Genomic DNA, 19,703 nt, shown 5'->3' with positions numbered 1-19,703 from the left:
CTTTTTAAAGTTGACTTTGTTTTGGCGATTGTGTAATGAAAATCTTCTGAAGATTATGCAAGGACATTAAACAAGAAAGATCTGTTGACTTAAAACATTTTTCATTTTTTAAAAACCACCACACTCAGCATGGTAGAATTTTGGTTTCTTTCAAGTATTGGCCTGTCTTGGCTCTTTTCCTTGATTATTTGGCACTTAAGATAGCCCAATTAATGGATTTAAAATTTTGTTTCCACAGGAATATAACGTTGCTTTGAATTCCTTTTTTTGAGCATCATAGAAAGTTACAGAAAGAATTGACATTAAAGGTCATCTTGCCCAATGTACTTATTTACAAATAAGGAAACTGAGACCCAGAGGAGTTATTTTTTGAAGTTAATAGAGTGAGTTTAATGGAGAACTTAGAAACAGATCCTAGGTTTTCTCACTTGGGGTCAGTGACTCTTTCAGCATACCACAATATGATTTAGTTTTTTGTTTATTCTTATTTCAGTGTCATCAGATTTTAATCAGTAAATTTTGATTTTATAATTTATGATAATCCTCTATTTTTAGTTCTTGATTAATTTCATTTTCAAACAGATGATACATTTATGTTGTTCAGATACCAAACACGTAAAAGTGTACATGAACGATCTCCTGGCTGTCCTTGTTCCCCATCTCTCCAGCCTTCCCATTTGTCTCCCTAGTAACCACTGTTCGTTCTTAGTTTCATACGTATCCTTCCTGAAATTTTTCATGCATATATATTCAATTACGAATTTAGATTTTTATTTCCCCCTGTATTCATATAAAAGGTTGGAAATTATACATAGTGTTTTGGATTTTCCTCTTTTTCCAGTTAGCAATCTATCCTGGCAGTTTCTGTATACCAGCATTCAGAGAGCTTTCTCATTTTTGTCTTTTAAGTAACAACTTTATTGAGATATAATTCAAATACCCCAAAATTAACCCTTTCAAAGTATATATTTAAGTGGTTTTTAGTATATTCACAAAAGTTGCGAAACTATCACTGCTCTCTAATTCCAGAATTTCATTACCTCAAAGAGAACCCCTGTACCCATTAGCAGTCAATTCCCATTTCCCCCTCCCTCCTGTCCCAGTAACCACTAATCTGCTTCCTGTCTCTATAGGTTTGCCCTTTACGGACATTTCATATAAATAGAATCATATGATTTGTGGCCTTTTGTATCTGGCTTCTTTTATTTAGTGTAATGTGTTCAAGGTTCATCCATGTTATAGCATGCCCCAGTACTTCATTCCTTTTTATTGCTGAAAACTATTCCATAGTATGTATATACCACATTTTGTTTATCCATTCATCAGTTGATAAGTATTGGGGTTGTTTCTACTTTCTGAATAATGCTGCTGTGAGCATTCATGTACAAGATTTTGTGTGGACGTAGTTTTCAGTTCTCGGGTATGTGTCTAGGAGTAAAGTTGCTAGGTCATATGATAACTCTGTATTTAACTTTTTGAGTAACTGCCAAACTTTTCCTCAGTGGCTCCATCATTTTACATTCCCACCAGCCGTGTATGTGAGTTTTGATTTCTCTACATCCTTTCTCATTTGTTTTTAAAAATAGCATTATATTCTGTTGTAGGTCAATATCAGTTTATATTTAATCATCCCCCTATTGAAAGATGTTAGAATTGTTAACATTTTTTTGCTAATATCCTTTGCTCATTCTCATTTTGGCACCTTTATTGTATCTATTTGTAGGACCACTTTTACATTAGAAAGGTTAGTCCTTTGTGACATAAATTTAAAGTACATTTTTTTTCTAAGTTTGCTTTTTGACTTATTTGGTTTTAGTATGTGTTTGTTTTTGCCATGATACATTTTTAAAAACTATTTTTAAGAATTTGAATTTATTGGGGCTTCCCTGGTGGCGCAGTGGTTGAGAGTCTGCCTGCCAGTGCAGGGGACACGGGTTCGAGCCCTGGTCTGGGAAGATGCACATGCCGCGGAGCAGCTAGGCCCGTGAGCCACAACTACTGAGCCTGCGCGTCTGGAGCCTGTGCTCCGCAACAAGAGAGGCCGTGACAGTGAGAGGCCCGTGCACCGCGATGAAGAGTGGCCCCTGCTTGCCGCAACTAGAGAAAGCCCTCGCACAGAAACGAAGACCCAACACAGCCATAAATAAATAAATAAATGAATGAATGAATGAATGAATGAATGAAGACCAGCCTGGATTTAAAAAAAAAAAAGATTTTGAATTTATCAATCTGTTACAGCTTTTAGACCTTTCAGGCTTTTTGTTATCTTTTTGGCCTCGTCTCTTACTACTCTCCTTCTTGCAGATTTCATTCTAACCCCACTGACCTCTTTGTTGTTTTTTAAATATGCTAGGTGTGTTCCTACCTCAGGGCCTTTGTGTGTGCTGGTCCCTCTCTCTGGAAGACTTCCCTTGTTTCCTTATTTCTTTCAAGTCTTTGTTCAAATGTGAACTTCTTGTTGAGTCTTCCTATTTAAAATTGTAACACACCTGTGATAGATGTCAAATTTTGGGGTACTGAAATATGAATTCACTTTTTATGATTATAACAAATTAGGTGAGTGTTAGAATGCTGTTTGTTTCTTATGAAGGAACAAAAATTTCTAGGTGTAAAACCTTTCAAATAGTGCTTAAATGCTTTTAATGACTAAATGCTTTTAATGAGACTGAATCTGTGGCTCTGTGCCCTTTCCCAGTATTTAAACATTTAACTTACGTCTTTGGCAAGTGTGATGGTTAATTTTGTGTGACAGGTTGAGCTGAGGGATGCCCAGAGGTCAAACATTATTTCATTATTTCTGGATGTGTCTGTGAGTGTGTTTCTGGAAACAATTAGCATTTGAATAGGTAGACTTTGTAAGAAAGATCATACTCACCAGTGTAGGTGAGCATCATCCAGTCCATTGAGGGCATGAAGAGAACAAAAAGGTGGGGGAGGGGTGAATTTTTTCTCTTGCTTAATCTGAGACATCCATCTCCTTCTGTCTTCGGGTATTGGCACTCCTGTTTCTTGGGCTTTTGCCCTCAGACCAGGGCTTTTCTGCTTCTCAGCACTTTGGGTTTGGACTGGAACTACACCGCTGGCTTTCCTGGGCCTCCAGCTTGCAGATGGCAGATAATGCCACCTTTAGCCTCTGTAATTGTGTGAGCCCATCTCTTATAATAAATTACTTTCTATGTATATATTTCTTTATATTCTGTTGGTTCTGTTTCTCTGGAGAGCCCTAAATAATGCAGCAAGTGTGTCTAATTCATTGCTACAGTCTGAATGTTCGTGTCCTCCCAAAATTCATATTTTAAAACCTAACCTCTAAGATGATGATGTTAGAAGGTATGGGGTCTTTGGGGGATGATTAGGTCATGAGGGCAGAGCCCTTGTGAGTGGAATTAATGCCCTTATAAAAGATACCCAAGAAAACTTCCTTGCTGCCTTCCATCATAGGATAACATAGCAAAAAGACGCTTAATCTCTGTGACCCAGAAACCAGCTCTCATCAAATACTGAATCTGCAGGTATCTTGATCTGGCCTCTCAGCCTCCAGAACTGTGAGAAATAAATTTCTGTTGTTTATAAGTTACCCAGTCTGTATTAGTTTGTTATTACAGTCCAAAAGGAATGAGACACTTAGATTGTTTTTCCTAGTTGCAAATCCTCTTTACTTTGATTGTTTACAGTGAAGTGAGAGAGAGGAATAATTAAGAAAACCTGGGACTTCCCTGGTGGCACAGTGGTTAAGAATCCGCCTGCCAAATGCAGGGGACACGGGTTCGAGCCCTGGTCCGGGAAGATCCCACATGCCGCGGAGCAACTAAGCCCGTGTGCCACAACTACTGCCTGTCCTCTAGAGCCCGCGAGCCACAACTACTGAGCCCATGTTCCGCATCTACTGAAGCCCGCGTGCCTAGAGCCTGTGCTCTGCAACAAGAGAAGCCCGCACACCACAAGGAAGAGTAGCCCCTGCTTGCTGCAACTAGAGAAAGCCCGCGCACAGCAGCAAAGACCCAATGCAGCCAAAAATAAATAAATAAACTTATTAAAAAAAAAAAACAGAAAAAGAAAATCTATGGTCAGAATGAGATTAGAGATTGTCCTCAGACCATCTATCCTGATATTTTTTTTTTTTTCAGGAAATTTCCTGGTGGAGACAGCCAGTTTTAAGCCAATATTTCTCCCATTCATTTTCTTTATGCCCTTCCCATTTTGAAAATTTAAATTAAAAATAATAAAAATATTCACCTATAATCTCATCTTCCAGGATTGCTTTTTTTATTTTTTGCATATTAACATCTATGTGTATTCAGTCATATGATGCATACTATTCTGCTGTCTTTGCTCAACATCACATCATGAAGCAAATATTTTTTCAATAAAGTGTATTTCAAAAGCAGATGGGATGACTTGTTTTATGAGGCCAGCATAACCCTGATACTAAAACCTAACAGTGGCGTTCCATAAAAAGAAAATTACAGACTGATATTTCTCATGAATACAGGAGAAAAAGCTTAAAAAATTAGCAAATTTCATCCAGCAATATAAGAACAGGATAATACATTATAACCAAGTGGGGCTTATCTCAGGAATACAATATTGTTAACACTTGAAAATCAGTATAATATGCCACATTGACAAAATAAATTAGAAAAGCCATATGATTGTCTCAGTAAATGTTGAAAAAGCATTTGACCAAATTCAACATCTATTCATGGAAAAAAAGAAAAAACTCTCAGCAAACTAGGAATAGAAGGAAACATCTTCAACTAGGTTAAGGGCATCCATGAAGAACCTGCAGCTAACATTACACTTAATGATGAGAGACTAAAGGTTTACCTCATCTGTGATCAAGAACAAGCCAAGGATGTTTGGTCTTAGCATTTCTGTTTGCTACTGTATGAGGCCCTAGCCAGTTCAGTAAAGCAAAACAAAGAATAAAAGGCATAAAGATTAGAAAAGAAAAAGTAAAACTATATTTGCCAGCAACATGATTGTTTATGTAGGAGACCCTAAGGAATATACAAAAGCTACTTGAACTGAAAAGTGAGTTTAGCAAGGTTGCACATTGCAAGATGATTATACAAAAATCATATACTAGTAGCAAACAACTGGAAACTAAAACCTTAAAAATTCCATTTAAAAATCATATGAAAAACATGAAATACTTAGTAAATTCAACAAATATGTGTACAGCTTATATATTAATAACTAAAAAACATTGCTCAGTGAAGTCTAAAAAGACCTAAATGTAGACATACATCATATCCATGAATTGGAAGAGTCAATATTGTTAAGATGTCAGTATCACCCAGATTGATCTACAGAGTCAATTCATCACATTTGTACCAGAGTATTTTTTGTTTGTTTGTTTTCTTCATAGACATTGACAAGCTGATTCTAAAATATATACGGAAATGCAAAGAACCTAGAATATCTAGAAGAAATAATTGAAAAGGAAGAACAAATGGAATACTTACACTGTATCACTTCACAGTGTGCTGTAAAGCTACAGTTTTGAAGATAACGTGGTACTGACCCAAGTATAGACAAATAAATCAGTGGATCAGTATAGGGGGCCAAGAAATAGATCTGTACTTCTCTGGTCAATTGTTTTTTGTTTGTTTTGTTTTGAGAAAAGAAGCAAAACAATTCAGTTGGGGAGGGAAAACTTTTTAAACTAATGGTGCTGGAAAAGCTGATTATATGGGAAAACAAAGCAAAACAAAAAAACTTTGACTCCTACTTTCACATATAACATAAAAATTAGAAAAATACACACAATCTTGTTTTAGGCAAAGATAACTTAGAAAGCATACAGAAAGCAATAGCCAAAAAAAGAAAAACTTGATAAGTTAGACTACTTCAAAAATAAAAATCTTGCCTCTTCAAGAGAAACGGTTCAGAAAAAGAAGAGTCAAGCCACAGATGGGAGAAAATGTCTCCAAAACATGTAGCTGACAAAAGACTTTATTCTTGAATATATAAAGATCTCTTACAATTTAAAAATAATTAGGCAAATATCCCAATTAAAAATGGAAAAAAGATTTAAATTGATACTTCACAAAAAAAGATATATGAATGGCCAATAAGCACATTGAGTTTTAGTGTGATTAATCATCAGAAAATGCACATTAAATGCTATAGTGAGCTATCACTACACACAACTAGAGTAGCTATAATTAAGAAGACTGATAGTACTGAATGTTGGTGAGAATGTGGAGCAACTGGTACTTTCAGAAATTGCTGTGGGTAAAGAAGCCAATCTTAAAAGGCTGCATACTGTATTATTCCCACTATACATTTTGGAAAAGGTAAAACTGTGGAAACAATAAAAAGATCAGTGGTTGCCAGGGTTTGGCAGGAGGAAGGGATATATAGACAGAGCACAGAGGATTTTTAGGGCAATGAAACTGTTCTGTATGATACTATAATCAAGGATACACGTTACTACATTTGTCAAAATTTATAGCGATTATAGAAATTACACAGCAGTAGTGAACTCTTATGTATATTATGGGGTCTTTAGGTGATAATGATGTGTCAATGTTGGTTCATCATTTTTAACATATATGCTACTCTGGGGCAGGATGTTGATGGTGGAGGAGGGTATGCATATATGGGGCAAGGGTTATATGGAAATTATACCTTCAGTTTTACTGAGAACCGGAAACGGCTTTGAAAAATAAAATCTATGTAAAAAATTGCTGTGGTGTATAAAATGGTACAACCAGTTTGGGAAAAGTTTTGACAGGTTCTTATGAAGTCACATATCCACCTCTCCTCTCATCCAGCAATTTTACTTTCAAGTATTTACTGAAGAGAAATGAAAATATATGTTTGCAAATGACTTGTATGCAAATGTTTATAAATCTTTCTTCGTAAACCTTCTCATAATAACCCCAATCTAGAAACAAATGCCTCTCAACATTGTTGTGTTGTCTCTCTCTAATTTATTCTCGGTTATTTCTTATGACTTTATGTCCAAGTCACTAAATCTCTCTTCAGCCGAGTCTAATCTGCTGTTAAACCCATTCATTGAGGTTTTCTTCCTTCCTTCCTTCCTTCCTTCCTTCCTTCCTTCCTTCCTTTCTTTCTTTCTTCCTTCCTTCCTTTCTTTCTTTCTTTCTTTCTTTCTTTCTTTCTTTCTTTCTTTCTTTCTTTCTTTCTTTCTTTCTTTCTTTCTTTCTTTCTTTCTTATTTACTTATTTTTTTAAATCAAGTTTTAAAATTTGGCTATTGTATTTTTCAGTTCCAGAATTTTTTTCTAGAACTTTTTAAAAAGAAATACCTGCTATATTTATATAGTTTACAGGTCCTTGAGAAATTTTTGATTTGAAAAATTTGGCTTTTATGCCATAGGTAGAGTAGGCATAGTTGTATTTGGTAATTAATATTATTATTGGGAGAGTTTTGTTTGTTTTATGGGTGTATGGTGGTTCTTGTTCATGTAGTCTTATCTCTTTATGTGCCTATTTTTGATTGGTTGCTAGTTTTTGTATTTGTAAAGTTGTAGAAATAGTTTGATAGTATGATTTTATCTTTCTTCAGAGGGGATTGTCTGTTTCTGTTGGGTGCCTTGGATTCTTCTTAATTCCGTTTCAGAATTTTTCTGGCCACCCAGGGAACTTAAAGCTGGGTTGTAGCCCATGAGATCGTTGATTTACTTCCTGCTCCCCCTTACTTCCAAGGTAAGGATCCCCTTGAGGATCTCTACCCTGTGTGTGGGGTGAAGTACTAGGGCTTACTCCCTTGGCAGGCTTGGACTCCAGTTTTTGTCCCCTAGATTGTCAACCCTGTCAAAAGCACTGCTTGAATTCCCAGCCACTCACTTATGAATCAGGAAACATCCCAAGGCCAAAGCAATTCCAGATGTCAGGCTGACCTCTCTAGGTTTTCTTAGTGCCTTGAATCTTGGCCTTGTAATTCTTCAGTATTTTACTAGCTCTTTGGTCCTTTTAGAAAGTGCCCTTCCAGACCCTCTGTCAGTGATTTTTGTTGACTTCATTGGGAATATTCTTCTGAATTTTCTGTCTGTCATTGCTGGAAATGGAAGTAGCCTCAATTCCTGTGATCTCTTTAAAAATTATGTGGTTGTGTAAGTTAATATATAAACTGTGCTTTATTACATTTTTCATTTATTTTCTAATATTGGTTGATATTTTTTTTTGGTTTGGCAAATATTGTCTTATATGACATAGACTATAGACTATGAAAAGCATAGTCCAAAGTCTTGAGTGATGAATATGAGTCAGCCAAACAGTTTGGGGGCAAGGGTAGAGGGAGCTGAAGCCCTCACACAGACTTGGGAGATGTGCGGGAAGATGGTAACTAGGAAGATAATTGATGGATAGTTTCATTTTATCCATGTGTGTCTTTAAAACATATTTCTTAAATGGCTATTTCAGCGGTTTTCCTGTTTAGATCATTTTTTTTCCCCATAGGCAGAACCCAAATTTGTGTTCACAACTTATTTTGAAACTGACTTTAAAAATATTATTTTCTTTCTTTTTTTTTAAACTTTTATTTTTTAAAAAAAATTTTATTAATTTATTTTTGGCTGCGTTGGGTCTCTGTTGCTGCGCATGGGCATTCTCTAGTTGTGTTGAGTGGGGTCTACTCTTTGTTGTGGTGTGCGGGCTTCTCATTGCAGTGGCTTCTCTTGTTGAGGAGCACGGGCTCTAGACGCGTGGGCTTCAGTAGCTGTAGCTTGCGGGCTCTAGAGCGCAGGCTCAGTAGCAGTGGTGCTCGGGCTTAGTTGCTCTGCAGCTTGTGGGATCTTCCTGGGCCAGGGCTTGAACCCATGTCCCTTGCATTGGCAGGCAGATTCTTAACCACTGAGCCACCAGGGAAGTCCAGTCATTTTCAATACCACTTATAATAGAAAATGGATTAAATGAGGGCATGTTGAGTAATTATTTTTGCTGTTGCTACTAATTCTGTAACTGTAGCCCCAGGAGTCTAGTGAATTTTTTATTTTTTTTCTTTTCTCTTTGGCCACGCTGCACTGCATGCGGGATCTTAGTTCCCGAACCAGGGATGGAACCTGTGTGCGGCCCTACCACTGGACTGCCAGGGAATTCCGTTTTTGTGTGTGTGTGAATTTTTACGCAGAGCACTAAATCATGAATTAGTTTCTGGAAGCTGGGAGTTTCAGATATACTTTGTCATGTAAAATTTGTACGTGAATGAATGTATTTTTCTTGGTTTTGGTAAACCCCAAATAATATTAATTTCTCACTGTGCCCAAGAGCACAAAGAGACTATTCAACAAATATGTGTGTACTTGTGGCCAGCCACTGTTTCAGGTGCCAGGGATACAATAGTGAATAAGACATAGATTCTAGTTGTGCATAGGGTAAGACAGATAATAAACAAATTAATATATTAATTAATGTTAGAATGTGACAAGTACAATGGAAAAAAGTAATGTCATGGTATTTTAGTCAAGATTGTAAGGGAAGGCTCCTTGTGAAGCGGACCTTTTAATAGAAACCCAAAGGAAGTCAGAGAGGGAGTCCTGTCACTCTGGTGGGAGAGCATTCTAAGCAGGGAACAGCAGATGCAAGGCCCTGAGGTGGGTGCATGCTTGGTGTACCCAGGGACCACTAACTAGTCCAGTAGAGCTAGAGCCAAATGAGCAAGGATGGGTGAGTGATAGACAAGGTTGGTTGGTTAGTCAGAAGTCATGTAGGGTCTTAGAGGCTAGGTTCAGGACTTGGCATTTTATTCTGAGCAGGATGGGCAGCTAGTGGGTGGTTACTGTCCTTGTTTGAATATTTGTTACTCTGTGCATTTAAATTTTCTTCTGCTTTGTGGCTATAAGCACTATCTTCAGACAATGAAAATTGGAAATTGGGTTCTTGACATCTTTGCCAAAAAAAAAAAAAAAAAAAAAGAAAAACGAAAAGATTCTGTTTTAGCCATTTCTAGTATTTGTATCTTTGCTATGTCATTTGAAGCTGTGCTTCATTGTGTACTTAAATTATCTTCTACCCTGCCAGTTTGTTGGAGCCTGCTTTAATCCATTTATTTGAACATTATATTCCCCCCAGCCCCCAAATCTGGTAGATTAGTATAACTTTGAGTAATATTTTCATGTTGGCTGGTAGGGAGGTTTTTGGTTCTTATTGAAATTAGCATCTAATTCTTACTAGCTGCTAGTGGTAGGCAGAATAATGTCCTCTCCAGCCCAAGGATGTCCACATCCTAATCCCTGGAAGGCTGGTGAATAGATACCCTCACATGTCAAAAGGATTCTGTAGATGTGGTTAAAGTTAAGGGCTTTTTGAGGGGGAGATTGGGCCCACTAGGATAATAGAGGACAGTCTAATCACATGAGTCCTTAAAGGTAGAAGAGGAAACCAGAAGGGTGGGTCAGAGAGATGCAGCATGAGTCATTCAAAGCCACTAATGGCTTTGAAGATGGAGGAAAAGGATCCTTGAGTCAAAGAATGAGGCGACCTGTAGAGCCTAGGAAGTGCCCTCATCTTACTGCCAGCAAGAAAATGGGGACTTGGATCCTAGAGTCACTAAATCCTGCCAACAACCCAAGTGAGCAGGAAATGGGTTCTTCCCCAGAGCCTCCGGAGTGGAAAGCAGCTTGCTGACACCTTGATTTTAACCCCGTGAATCCTGTACTGCAACTACAGAGCTGCATGATAATAAATTTGTGCTGTTTTAGGCCACTAAGTTTGTGGTGATTTGCTAATGACAACAATATAAAAACTATTGAAACGTACCCAACTTCTCAAAGCAGATAACTTTAGCAAATTAAATTTGTTAAATATAGAATTTTGGATGATTCATTCACTCCAAATAGTATCTGTTAAGTGCCTACTCTTTGCCAGGAAATGTGGTAGGAGCTAGGAATAAGAGAGGTCCCTATCTTCACCAAACTCTGGTCTACAGTTGTGCAGTCAATTTTTAATTTTATATTTTTAATCTTATATAAAATTTTAAGCATATAAATGTAGAGAGACTAATGAACTCCCATATGCTTATCACTTAGGTTTAGTAATTAACAACTCATGGCCACATTTATTTCAATTATACCCCATCCACAGCTACCCTCCCCTACTTCTCAGATTATATTTAAGAAAATTCCAGACATCATATCATATCTGGATAGTCAGTTTTATATGAAGCTTTGCTATGTAGTTATTTCCCGTTCCCCACTGACATTAGAAAAATGCAGACTTTAATTTTATCATCTTTAACAAAGTAACTTTATCATCTGTGAGTTCATTTGCAATCGTTAGCTATTTTTTTGTCATGAAATTTTGCCTAGGATTCCTTTGGTGCAAATTAGAAAATTACGTAGATCATTTCAACTTGCAAAAGTGCTGCAGAAAATTGTTTTGGGGTTATAAGTAAATTTTAGTGAGTAGGTAAATTCACAAACATGGAATCTGTGAATAAAGAGCATCGATAGATTATACGTGTAAAGTGATTTTTCCATTTCCTGTGTTCTTGATTTAGGTTGATAACGTCACCTTCTCTGAGTTCTAAATCTAGAAGCCTTGGTCTTCCTTGATTAGTCTTAGTCTTTCTCCCCCACTTTAAGCATCCAATCTGTCACTGAGTGCTATTAGTTTTATTTTGTTAAGTGTCATTCAAGTCTTACTGCTCTTTTCCATTGCCATTGTCATTATTTTAATGGTGGTCCTTATAATGTCCTAACTGGATATTTTATTGCTGGTATTTTTTTATTTCTGGGATTAATCTGAGCATTCTCCCACTTCAATATGTCCCCCAACCTCTTATGCCTCCCTTCATTCTACAATCCCTGATTTTGGACACATCAGGCATAGGGTTGAGTCAGTCACATTCTTCAGTTCAAGGGTCACTATCATTGTTGGTTTGTGTAAGGCCCATCTCCCCCTCCATTTAATATTAATCCATTTACTTATTCCCATTTATCCCCATTCATTACTCCTTTTCTTTCCCATAAACAGCCATTTTAATATGTTTAATGGATGTATTTTTATATGTATATGTCCGAGTACAAGATGTTATACTTAATGTGTACATGTATTTTTCTTTTTTTTTTTAACATCTTTATTGGAGTATATTTGCTTTACAATGGTGTGTTAGTTTCTGCTTTATAACAAAGTGAATCAGCTATAGTGTACATGTATTTTTAATATACATAAATAGAATTGTGTTATAGAACTCATTGTTTTTTGCTTTTTCCTCTCAGAATTGTTTTTAAGAGTTACCTGTCATGCTAAATGAACACCTAGTCTATTGCTGTTAAAACTGCTCCATTGTGTACATCCACATTTTACTTATCCAGTTCCTCAGTGCTGGACACCTGGGGTGCCTCCAAATTTGCAACACCATAAATAATGAATGTCTTTATATTATTTATCTATTACTGCATGATAAGCTACTCTAAAATTTAGAAGTTTAAAACAACATTGTTTCAATACCATATGATACCACTTATATGCAGAATCTAAAATAGGACACAAATGTGAACTTATCTATAAAACAGAAACAGACTCACAGACATAAAGAACAGACATGTGGTTCCTAAGGGCATGGGGGTTGGGGGAGGGATGGAGTCGGAGTTTGGGGTTAGCAGATGCAAACTACTATATATAGAATGGATAAACAACAAGGTCCTACTGGATAGCACAGGGAACTCTATTCAGTATCCTGTGATAAACCATAATGGAAAAGGATATAAAAAAGAATATATATGTATAACTGAATCACTTTGCTGTACAGCAGAAATTAACACAACATTGTAAATCAACTATACTTCAATAAAAACAAAACAAAACGTTGTTTCACAGTTTTTTAGTATCAGGAATCAGGATACTGTGTAGCTCGGTGCCTCTGACTCAAGTGTCTCATGAGGTTGTAGTTGATCTTATGGCTGGGGCTGTGGTCTCATCTGAAGGCTCAAATAGGAAGGACCTGCTTCCTAGACTTCTCACTTGGCTGTTGGCAGGATTCAATTTCTCTAGGGCTGTTGGACTCAGTTCCCTACTGGCTGTTGACTGGAGGCCTCCCATAGTCCTTTGCAAGGTGTACTTCTCTGTATGTCAGCTCACAACAAGGCAGCTGGCTTCCCTTGGAGAAAGCAAACAGAAGAGCAAGAGCAGGTGCCCAACCCAAGCCACGGTTGTTTTGTAAGCCAGTCTCCTCTCAGAAGTGGCATGCTTTCACTTTTACTGTATTCTCTTGCTTCTAAGCAAGTCTCTAGATCCATCCTACACTCAAGGGGAGGCAATTACACAAGGACATGAATAGCAGGAAGTAGGGATTATTGAGGGTCATTTTGGAGGTTGCTCACCACAGTCCTCAGACATATTTCTGTGAATTTTTCTTTGGCATATACATATACTGGGTTATAAATTGTTCTCTAAAATAACTGTGTTGGTTAATATTACTATCAGCAGTACATGAGGGTTTATATATCATTATGTGCCTGCCAATACTTTACATTTTCTAGGACATCAAGGGATATTACACTGTTTTAAACGGACTGTTTTTTATCTTTTGCTCTTTTTTTTCCTAGTGAAGTTGTTGGCTTTTTCTTGGCTTTTTGTGGGAGTTGCTTGTAATATTCTAGATATTAGTTCTTTGTTCTTCTTCCATTTTATCATCTGCCAGTTAACTTTGTTCAGGGTTTCATTTGTTGAGCAATAATCCTTAATTTTGATGTAATTAAATGCTTTTATTTATTTACTTACTTTATGCTTTGTGCTCTTAGGCTTTTATTTAAGAAGTCCCTTCTTGTGCTTATGTTACAAACTTATCATTGTACATTTTCTTCTATTAATTTTAGTGTTGCCATTCACATCCAAGTGAATGTAGGTCTTTAATTCTTCTGTAGTCAGTCTTTGAATATGTTGTAAGATAGGGAGCCATCATTATTTTTCTTTATGAAATAAGCCAGTTTTTCCCAGCACCATCTTCTGTACAATCTGTTCTCCATTGATTTATGGATCCATTTTGTTTTATGTTTCCATAGAAACACAGGTTTGACCTGTACATTCAGTTCTCAGTTGAGTTCCATTGGTTTGTCTAACTTTTTTGTGTGTGCTTGCAAATACCATACCTTTTTTATTGCTACAGCCGTGTAACATGGCTTGATATCTGGTAGAGGAAGTCCCTCTCTTCACTTTTCAGTTTCAAGATTGACTTGGCTATATGTTTATTCTTTCATAAAAATGTCAGAGTCAATTTATGAAGTTTCTGAAAAAAACTCAATGAGAATTTTGGTTGTGATTAAGATTAATTTGTGTAGAATTATCTTCATGGTATTTAATCATTCCATTCAGATCATCCTGTTTGCCCTTTATTAATGTTTTAATACTAATAAGTGGATGCTGGCCAGCAAAATGAATAGAAGATATCCTCTAAGTCAGTCAACAGCATCCTGGATCCTTTTTTCATGAAATTCCCTTTACATTTTTGTTGCAAAGAGTATTCCTTTTGTATTATGATCGTGTATTATATGGCCTCAACATATTTCTTCCTTTTTGCTGTTCTGAGTTATGTATGCCTGGTACACTATGCTGATGACTCTGTTCAGGAAGTCCTAGTTAGTTCCAATCAAAATCAGAGCAATAAAGATCCCTCCCATTTGTGATGTTCTCCCATTTGTGATGTTGTTTGGCCCAATTTATTTTGAAGGAGAACAGCCCTGTGTTCTAAATCTACATTCTTTCATTAAAGTTGTCAGACATAGTATTTATTAATAGTCATAGTTTTTAGTTTAAACAAATTAAAGCAGTTTCTTCCTGGATCAGGGACCTAGTGTAAGATGTTAAATTGTAAACCACTGCTGTTGTTTTTTTTTTATTATTGATGCAATGACTAAATGCATTAACAAGTGTACTGGAGGTAGTCACCTACCTAGATAGGATGTACTGTGGCAAGATACTTGTTCTTCAGGATTTGGCTTTAAGCCCTGACCCAACTGAAAAGCCTAGCAAATTGACTACAGAGTATGGATTCCTGACAGGCGTAGGCTGTATGAATAAATGATTATTGTGATTCAAAATCCTTTGGGTTTTGAGCACCCAGATCATCATTATTGAAGAATTAATGAATCCTAATACAACACATCAGGGTTGTTTTTCATTCAATTCAAGAAATAAGTTCAAATGTAAGATGTGCCTTTTATGTGGTTAATATTTACAACAATAATTATGGAAATTTCAGGAAAGAGAATTGTTCTACAGTATTAGTCAGATTTCTGAGTAGAAATGAGATTTATTCGTTACATAATAAGATCATTTGCACGGGTCTTTTGTGGTTTGTTTTTGTATACTTTGCTTTTAAAAGATATTTCATCAGCAAAATAACTCTGTAAATATCCAATAAAATTAGAACTTAAAAATCTGGTAAGCTTCTCCATTTCTAGAATCAAGTTCTCTTTAATTTGTTTAATGAGCTTCATTTAAGTAGGTGTTAAGTATTTTTCTTTGGGCTTTCCGTGAATATTTCAGTTCTGTAAAAATATCTTATATTCTTTTGGAGCTGTTACTCTTTTTGTTGTGTTGTTGAGATTTTCACTTTCCTGGGCTAACATGATACTCTTCCCCATGATAACTGTGTTTAAACTTTTGCAATAATTGAAGATTTCTTGATGCATTTGTTCCTGTTCGTGCTCAGCCAAAATTTTGTTTCCTTTTTATTTGTTCTAAGATTTGTTTCTAAAAGGGGTTAATGATCTTCGGAGGACAACGGTAGTCCTTCATAAAAGAAATATGCTTAATAAAACAGGAACAATTTGTTTACTGTTCACATTTTGCTGAACAGGCAGAGTTGGCCTTGAGAAAGTAGACACTTAGAGATAGAAGATCTAGGGTATACCATAGTTCTCACTGTAAAGTTATTATCAACTCAAAAAGACATTGTTGTCTTCCCTACACTGTGACTTCTTTTCAGTTTTACAATCTAAATATTTGTTTCCGTGTTATAACTAAACAGCGAACGAACATAAGGGCTTTAGAGTGGACCTTCAAAGCAGAACACTGCTGGTAACTGTTTCCATTATACACTAATATATTGATACTTGTCATTCATTAGTAGATGGGACCTGGAAAATAGGAAAGTAATGGGATATTTGACCCAAGTACAAGAACTAATGACAAGGAAGGGTTTCATATTTTTGTTTGACTCAATTTTTATGTTAAACATACTAGTATTTTTTAATAATCCAGAAGCATATTGAATATTTTGATTTGAGTTTTTAAATGTATAGTTTATTTAGAAAAGAGCAATATCTTAATCTTCCAAAGTGATCATTATTCTGATTTGTTTCCTGTTTTTTCAGAGATATTACATATGAAATATCAGTAGAAGCTGTGTCAACAATGGTGGTTTTCCTTTCCTGCCAACTCTTCCACAAGGAAGTTTTGCGACAGAGCATCAGTCACAAGTATTTGATGCGAGGTCGATGGTATGTTTCTATTTTAAATTTGTCAAGTTTTTTATTGTATTAATCTATAGTTCTCGTCTTGTTCTCTTTCCTTAGTGTTGTTCCATATTTCCAACCAGACATTTCCTCTGGTTGTTCTATCAGAACTTCAAACCCAGCACATAAGGATCTGCTTTCCTGTCTAAACTGTCCATCCTCCCTGCCCCTTTCATCCCCTAGCTTCATTACCTTCTCTAGTGATTTCTTTGTAGAGTTGAAACTTTGGAGCCATCTTTTCTTCCTTCTGCATCATACTCTATGTCTAAGCATTCATCCAGTCATATTTGTTCATTGAAATCATTTGTATCTTCCCCTTCCCACCAGTCCCATTGAAACGACTACTGCAGTGTATGCCCCGTCACCATGTGTTTGGACTTCCCCAGCAGCCACTTAACTGACTGTTCCTACTTTCATTTAGTCAACAAATGTTTATTGTGTGCTAACCATGTGCCAGGCATGTGTTAGGATGTGGAGCTGTGCTCCTGAGCAGAGCAGAAGCTTACAGTCTCCTGGTGGGTAGGGACGGGAGTAGATAAATATTAAACACACACACACACACACACACACACACACACACACACACACACAGAGAGAGAGAAGCACCTTTGTCTTTTTCACATCCCTCTTGCTACCTTGATTATACTTGTGGCACATTCACAGAATCCTTTAGGGCTCTTTTGGAACATATTTGAAAATCACTGATAATAAGGATAAAAGGCCTTAAGCGTTGGCTGAAGAGTCTATTCAAAAGTTTTCTCCAGATTGCAGGAATTGATTTATCACCAATTTGTGGACACATATCCCTTTTAACCTGTTTTCTCTCCCTTCTCCTCTCATTCTGTTACTTAAAAGCAAAGGGTATTAACATTAGAAGAAATCTGTATATATATGGATATGTTTTTTGTATGCATGCATAGATTGAATAACTTCATACTTTTATTTATTTTAAACAATGTGAGATATTTAACAACTATTATATTGGTTATATGTTGAATATTTTGGATATATTGGGTTAAGTCAAATATACTATTCAAGTCAATTTCCATACTTTAAAATTCTTGCTTTTTCCTACTGACTCTGTGTTACTACCTCCCTTCAAGTGCCAAGTACTGTATTATATACTGAATTTATAATATCTCACCTGTTATACAGATTACAAATAAGGTAACTGAAGCTTTGGAGTTGAAGCGATTTGATGAATGACATACGGCATAGTAAGAGGAAAGCCAGATTTAAGCCTCAAGTCTGATCTCACAGCCCATGGTCTTCACTGTTGTGACAGTGCCAGATTTCTTTGAATTGTGCTAATCCCTTTTATGTCGGTAGATTATATAGGTTATATTTATCACGATACAAAGCCAGTTGACTCCCCAAAATCTGAGTTTATTTTCTTCTTTTTTCTTTTTGTGTAGCCTCCCATATACCAGCAAACTTGTAAAGACCTTGTTGTATAACTTCATCAGGCAAGAAAAGCCGCCTCCTCCAGGAGCACACGTTTTCCCTCAGCAGTCAGATGGGGGTGGGCTGCTGTATGGACTGGCGTCAGGAGTAGCAAGTAAGTCTCACCAGATTTTGTCAGGTCTTTGATATACGTAGGTTTTGTCCAGTTAGTCATGAGAAATTCTGTTCAGTTGGCTGCCACTACTAACTGTCAGATTGCATCTGTGCAGCTGGTTAAATGTGAAATACTGGAAATAATTTAAAATATTTTTTCCATTTGGTGCACTGATTTATACAAGGAAATATATGCAAATCATGAATAGACTGTTTACCTATAAGAGAACATTTTTCAAGAAGAATATTTATAAATATGCATATTGCGTGCATTCTAGCTGTACAATATAAATACAGTGATGCTCTTGGAAACTTTTTACCGCTTGTGTTTTATGAGGAAATTATTCTATTTTAGGGGCTTTCTTGGTTAGGATTTTACATGACTAATTAGGTATAGTTTTCTTATTATACTCAATGTTTCATTTGTTCGGTGACAAATTAGCACATTTTGAAGAGTCTTGTAATAAATTCTGAAGTGGCACAAATGTGAGTTTTATCAGATTGGAAGCAAATTTCATTAACTGAAGAAAGTCCTTTCCCACCATCCAGTAAAGCCTCATTTCTGCTTCACAACGTTTAGACCTGAAGAGACCAGAAATACAAGAAGACCTGGGTCATGTGAGGTTACGTCAACTGAACTTGTGCTTTGTTCTGAAGGAGAAACAAAAACTAGACTGGCACTTTGGCAGTTGTAAGGTCTGCCTGGGTGCTCTTACTAAAGAAACAGTATACAGTCTGCTTAATTACACAGTGCAGAATTCAGCTGTCTGAAGGAATTTTAAATGGAGCTGAGTTCCACAGCTGAATTAGGCTGGGGCGTGCTCTCCACACTCAGGCAGGGGCGTCAGTTTGTTAGGAAAATGGAGTACTGTGGGATAATTTATGGGATGAGGAGTCTCAGGAACCCCTTTGGATGAAAAGACCTCTGTTCTAGGTTTGCTTTCCTTTGATTTCTTTCAGTATTATGAGTTGAATTACATTTGTAATCACTCATGGCTCTGTCTTTGGTGCTGAGTATGCTACCTAGACCCCCAGACCTGCAGAGGTTCATCCTCCGAGTCACCCCTCCCACTGCCCTCATTGTTTCCGATGAGGAAGCTGTACAAGGCTTGCTCATGTTCGGCCTCTGAAGGCAGCACAGGAATCCTGTGTGCCTGTGGGAATCGGGTGTCCTGTGGGAAGGCTTGATTAATCCATTAGTGTTTTCTTTTTTCAGTCATTAAACTGGTGTAAGTATTCAAAAACTGAGTATTTTCCTGTTCTCCAATATGGTTGGACGTTTTTTTTGGAGGAGGTAGTAGAAGTTCATTACCTGCTTTCTTCAAAACAGTGGCAGTGCTTTGCAGTTTTTAAAAATATAGACTTGTGTGTAGTTCTTGATTTTTCTTGCAGTTACGTGTCATCATAAAGAAGTCCAGTATGGTATGTGGTGTCATTAGTACTGGGTGCCAAAAAACTTGACTTGTTAACTTTAGATCTACTCTGCGTATCGGAAGGAAGTTCCTTACTTTTCTTAGCTCCCAGTTTCTTTGTCTATCAGATGTCGATCACGGTTGGAATAGATGATCTCTGAGACTATTTCCACATAACTTTTAATGGTTCTCTGGTCTTTTCCCCTACCACTGAGAAATTTAATATTCAGCTAAGGGCATTAAAAGAGACTTATAGTGTGCCTGTAGTCATAAGATGTTTTACATAGCTTCTTAAATCTTCATAA

General features: G+C 36.6%; 1 protein-coding gene across 3 annotated transcripts in view; it reads left to right on the top strand.

The window, feature by feature from the left end:
- DYM (dymeclin) overlaps positions 1–19,703 on the top strand; it is a 385,877-nt gene that overhangs the window by 89,387 nt on the left and 276,787 nt on the right. For all 3 annotated transcript variants that reach the window (XM_068563053.1, XM_068563051.1, XM_068563052.1), the window contains exons 7-8: positions 16,289–16,414; positions 17,845–17,987. In XM_068563053.1, the coding sequence (XP_068419154.1) occupies positions 16,289–16,414; positions 17,845–17,987 (269 nt within the window). The remainder of the gene's footprint in view (positions 1–16,288; positions 16,415–17,844; positions 17,988–19,703) is intronic.

Source organism: Eschrichtius robustus, chromosome 14 (genome assembly GCF_028021215.1).
Source record: "Eschrichtius robustus isolate mEscRob2 chromosome 14, mEscRob2.pri, whole genome shotgun sequence".
Lineage (NCBI taxonomy): Eukaryota > Metazoa > Chordata > Mammalia > Artiodactyla > Eschrichtiidae > Eschrichtius > Eschrichtius robustus.
Note: the sequence above shows the minus strand (reverse complement) of the source record. Positions and strands in the feature narration are given on the sequence as shown.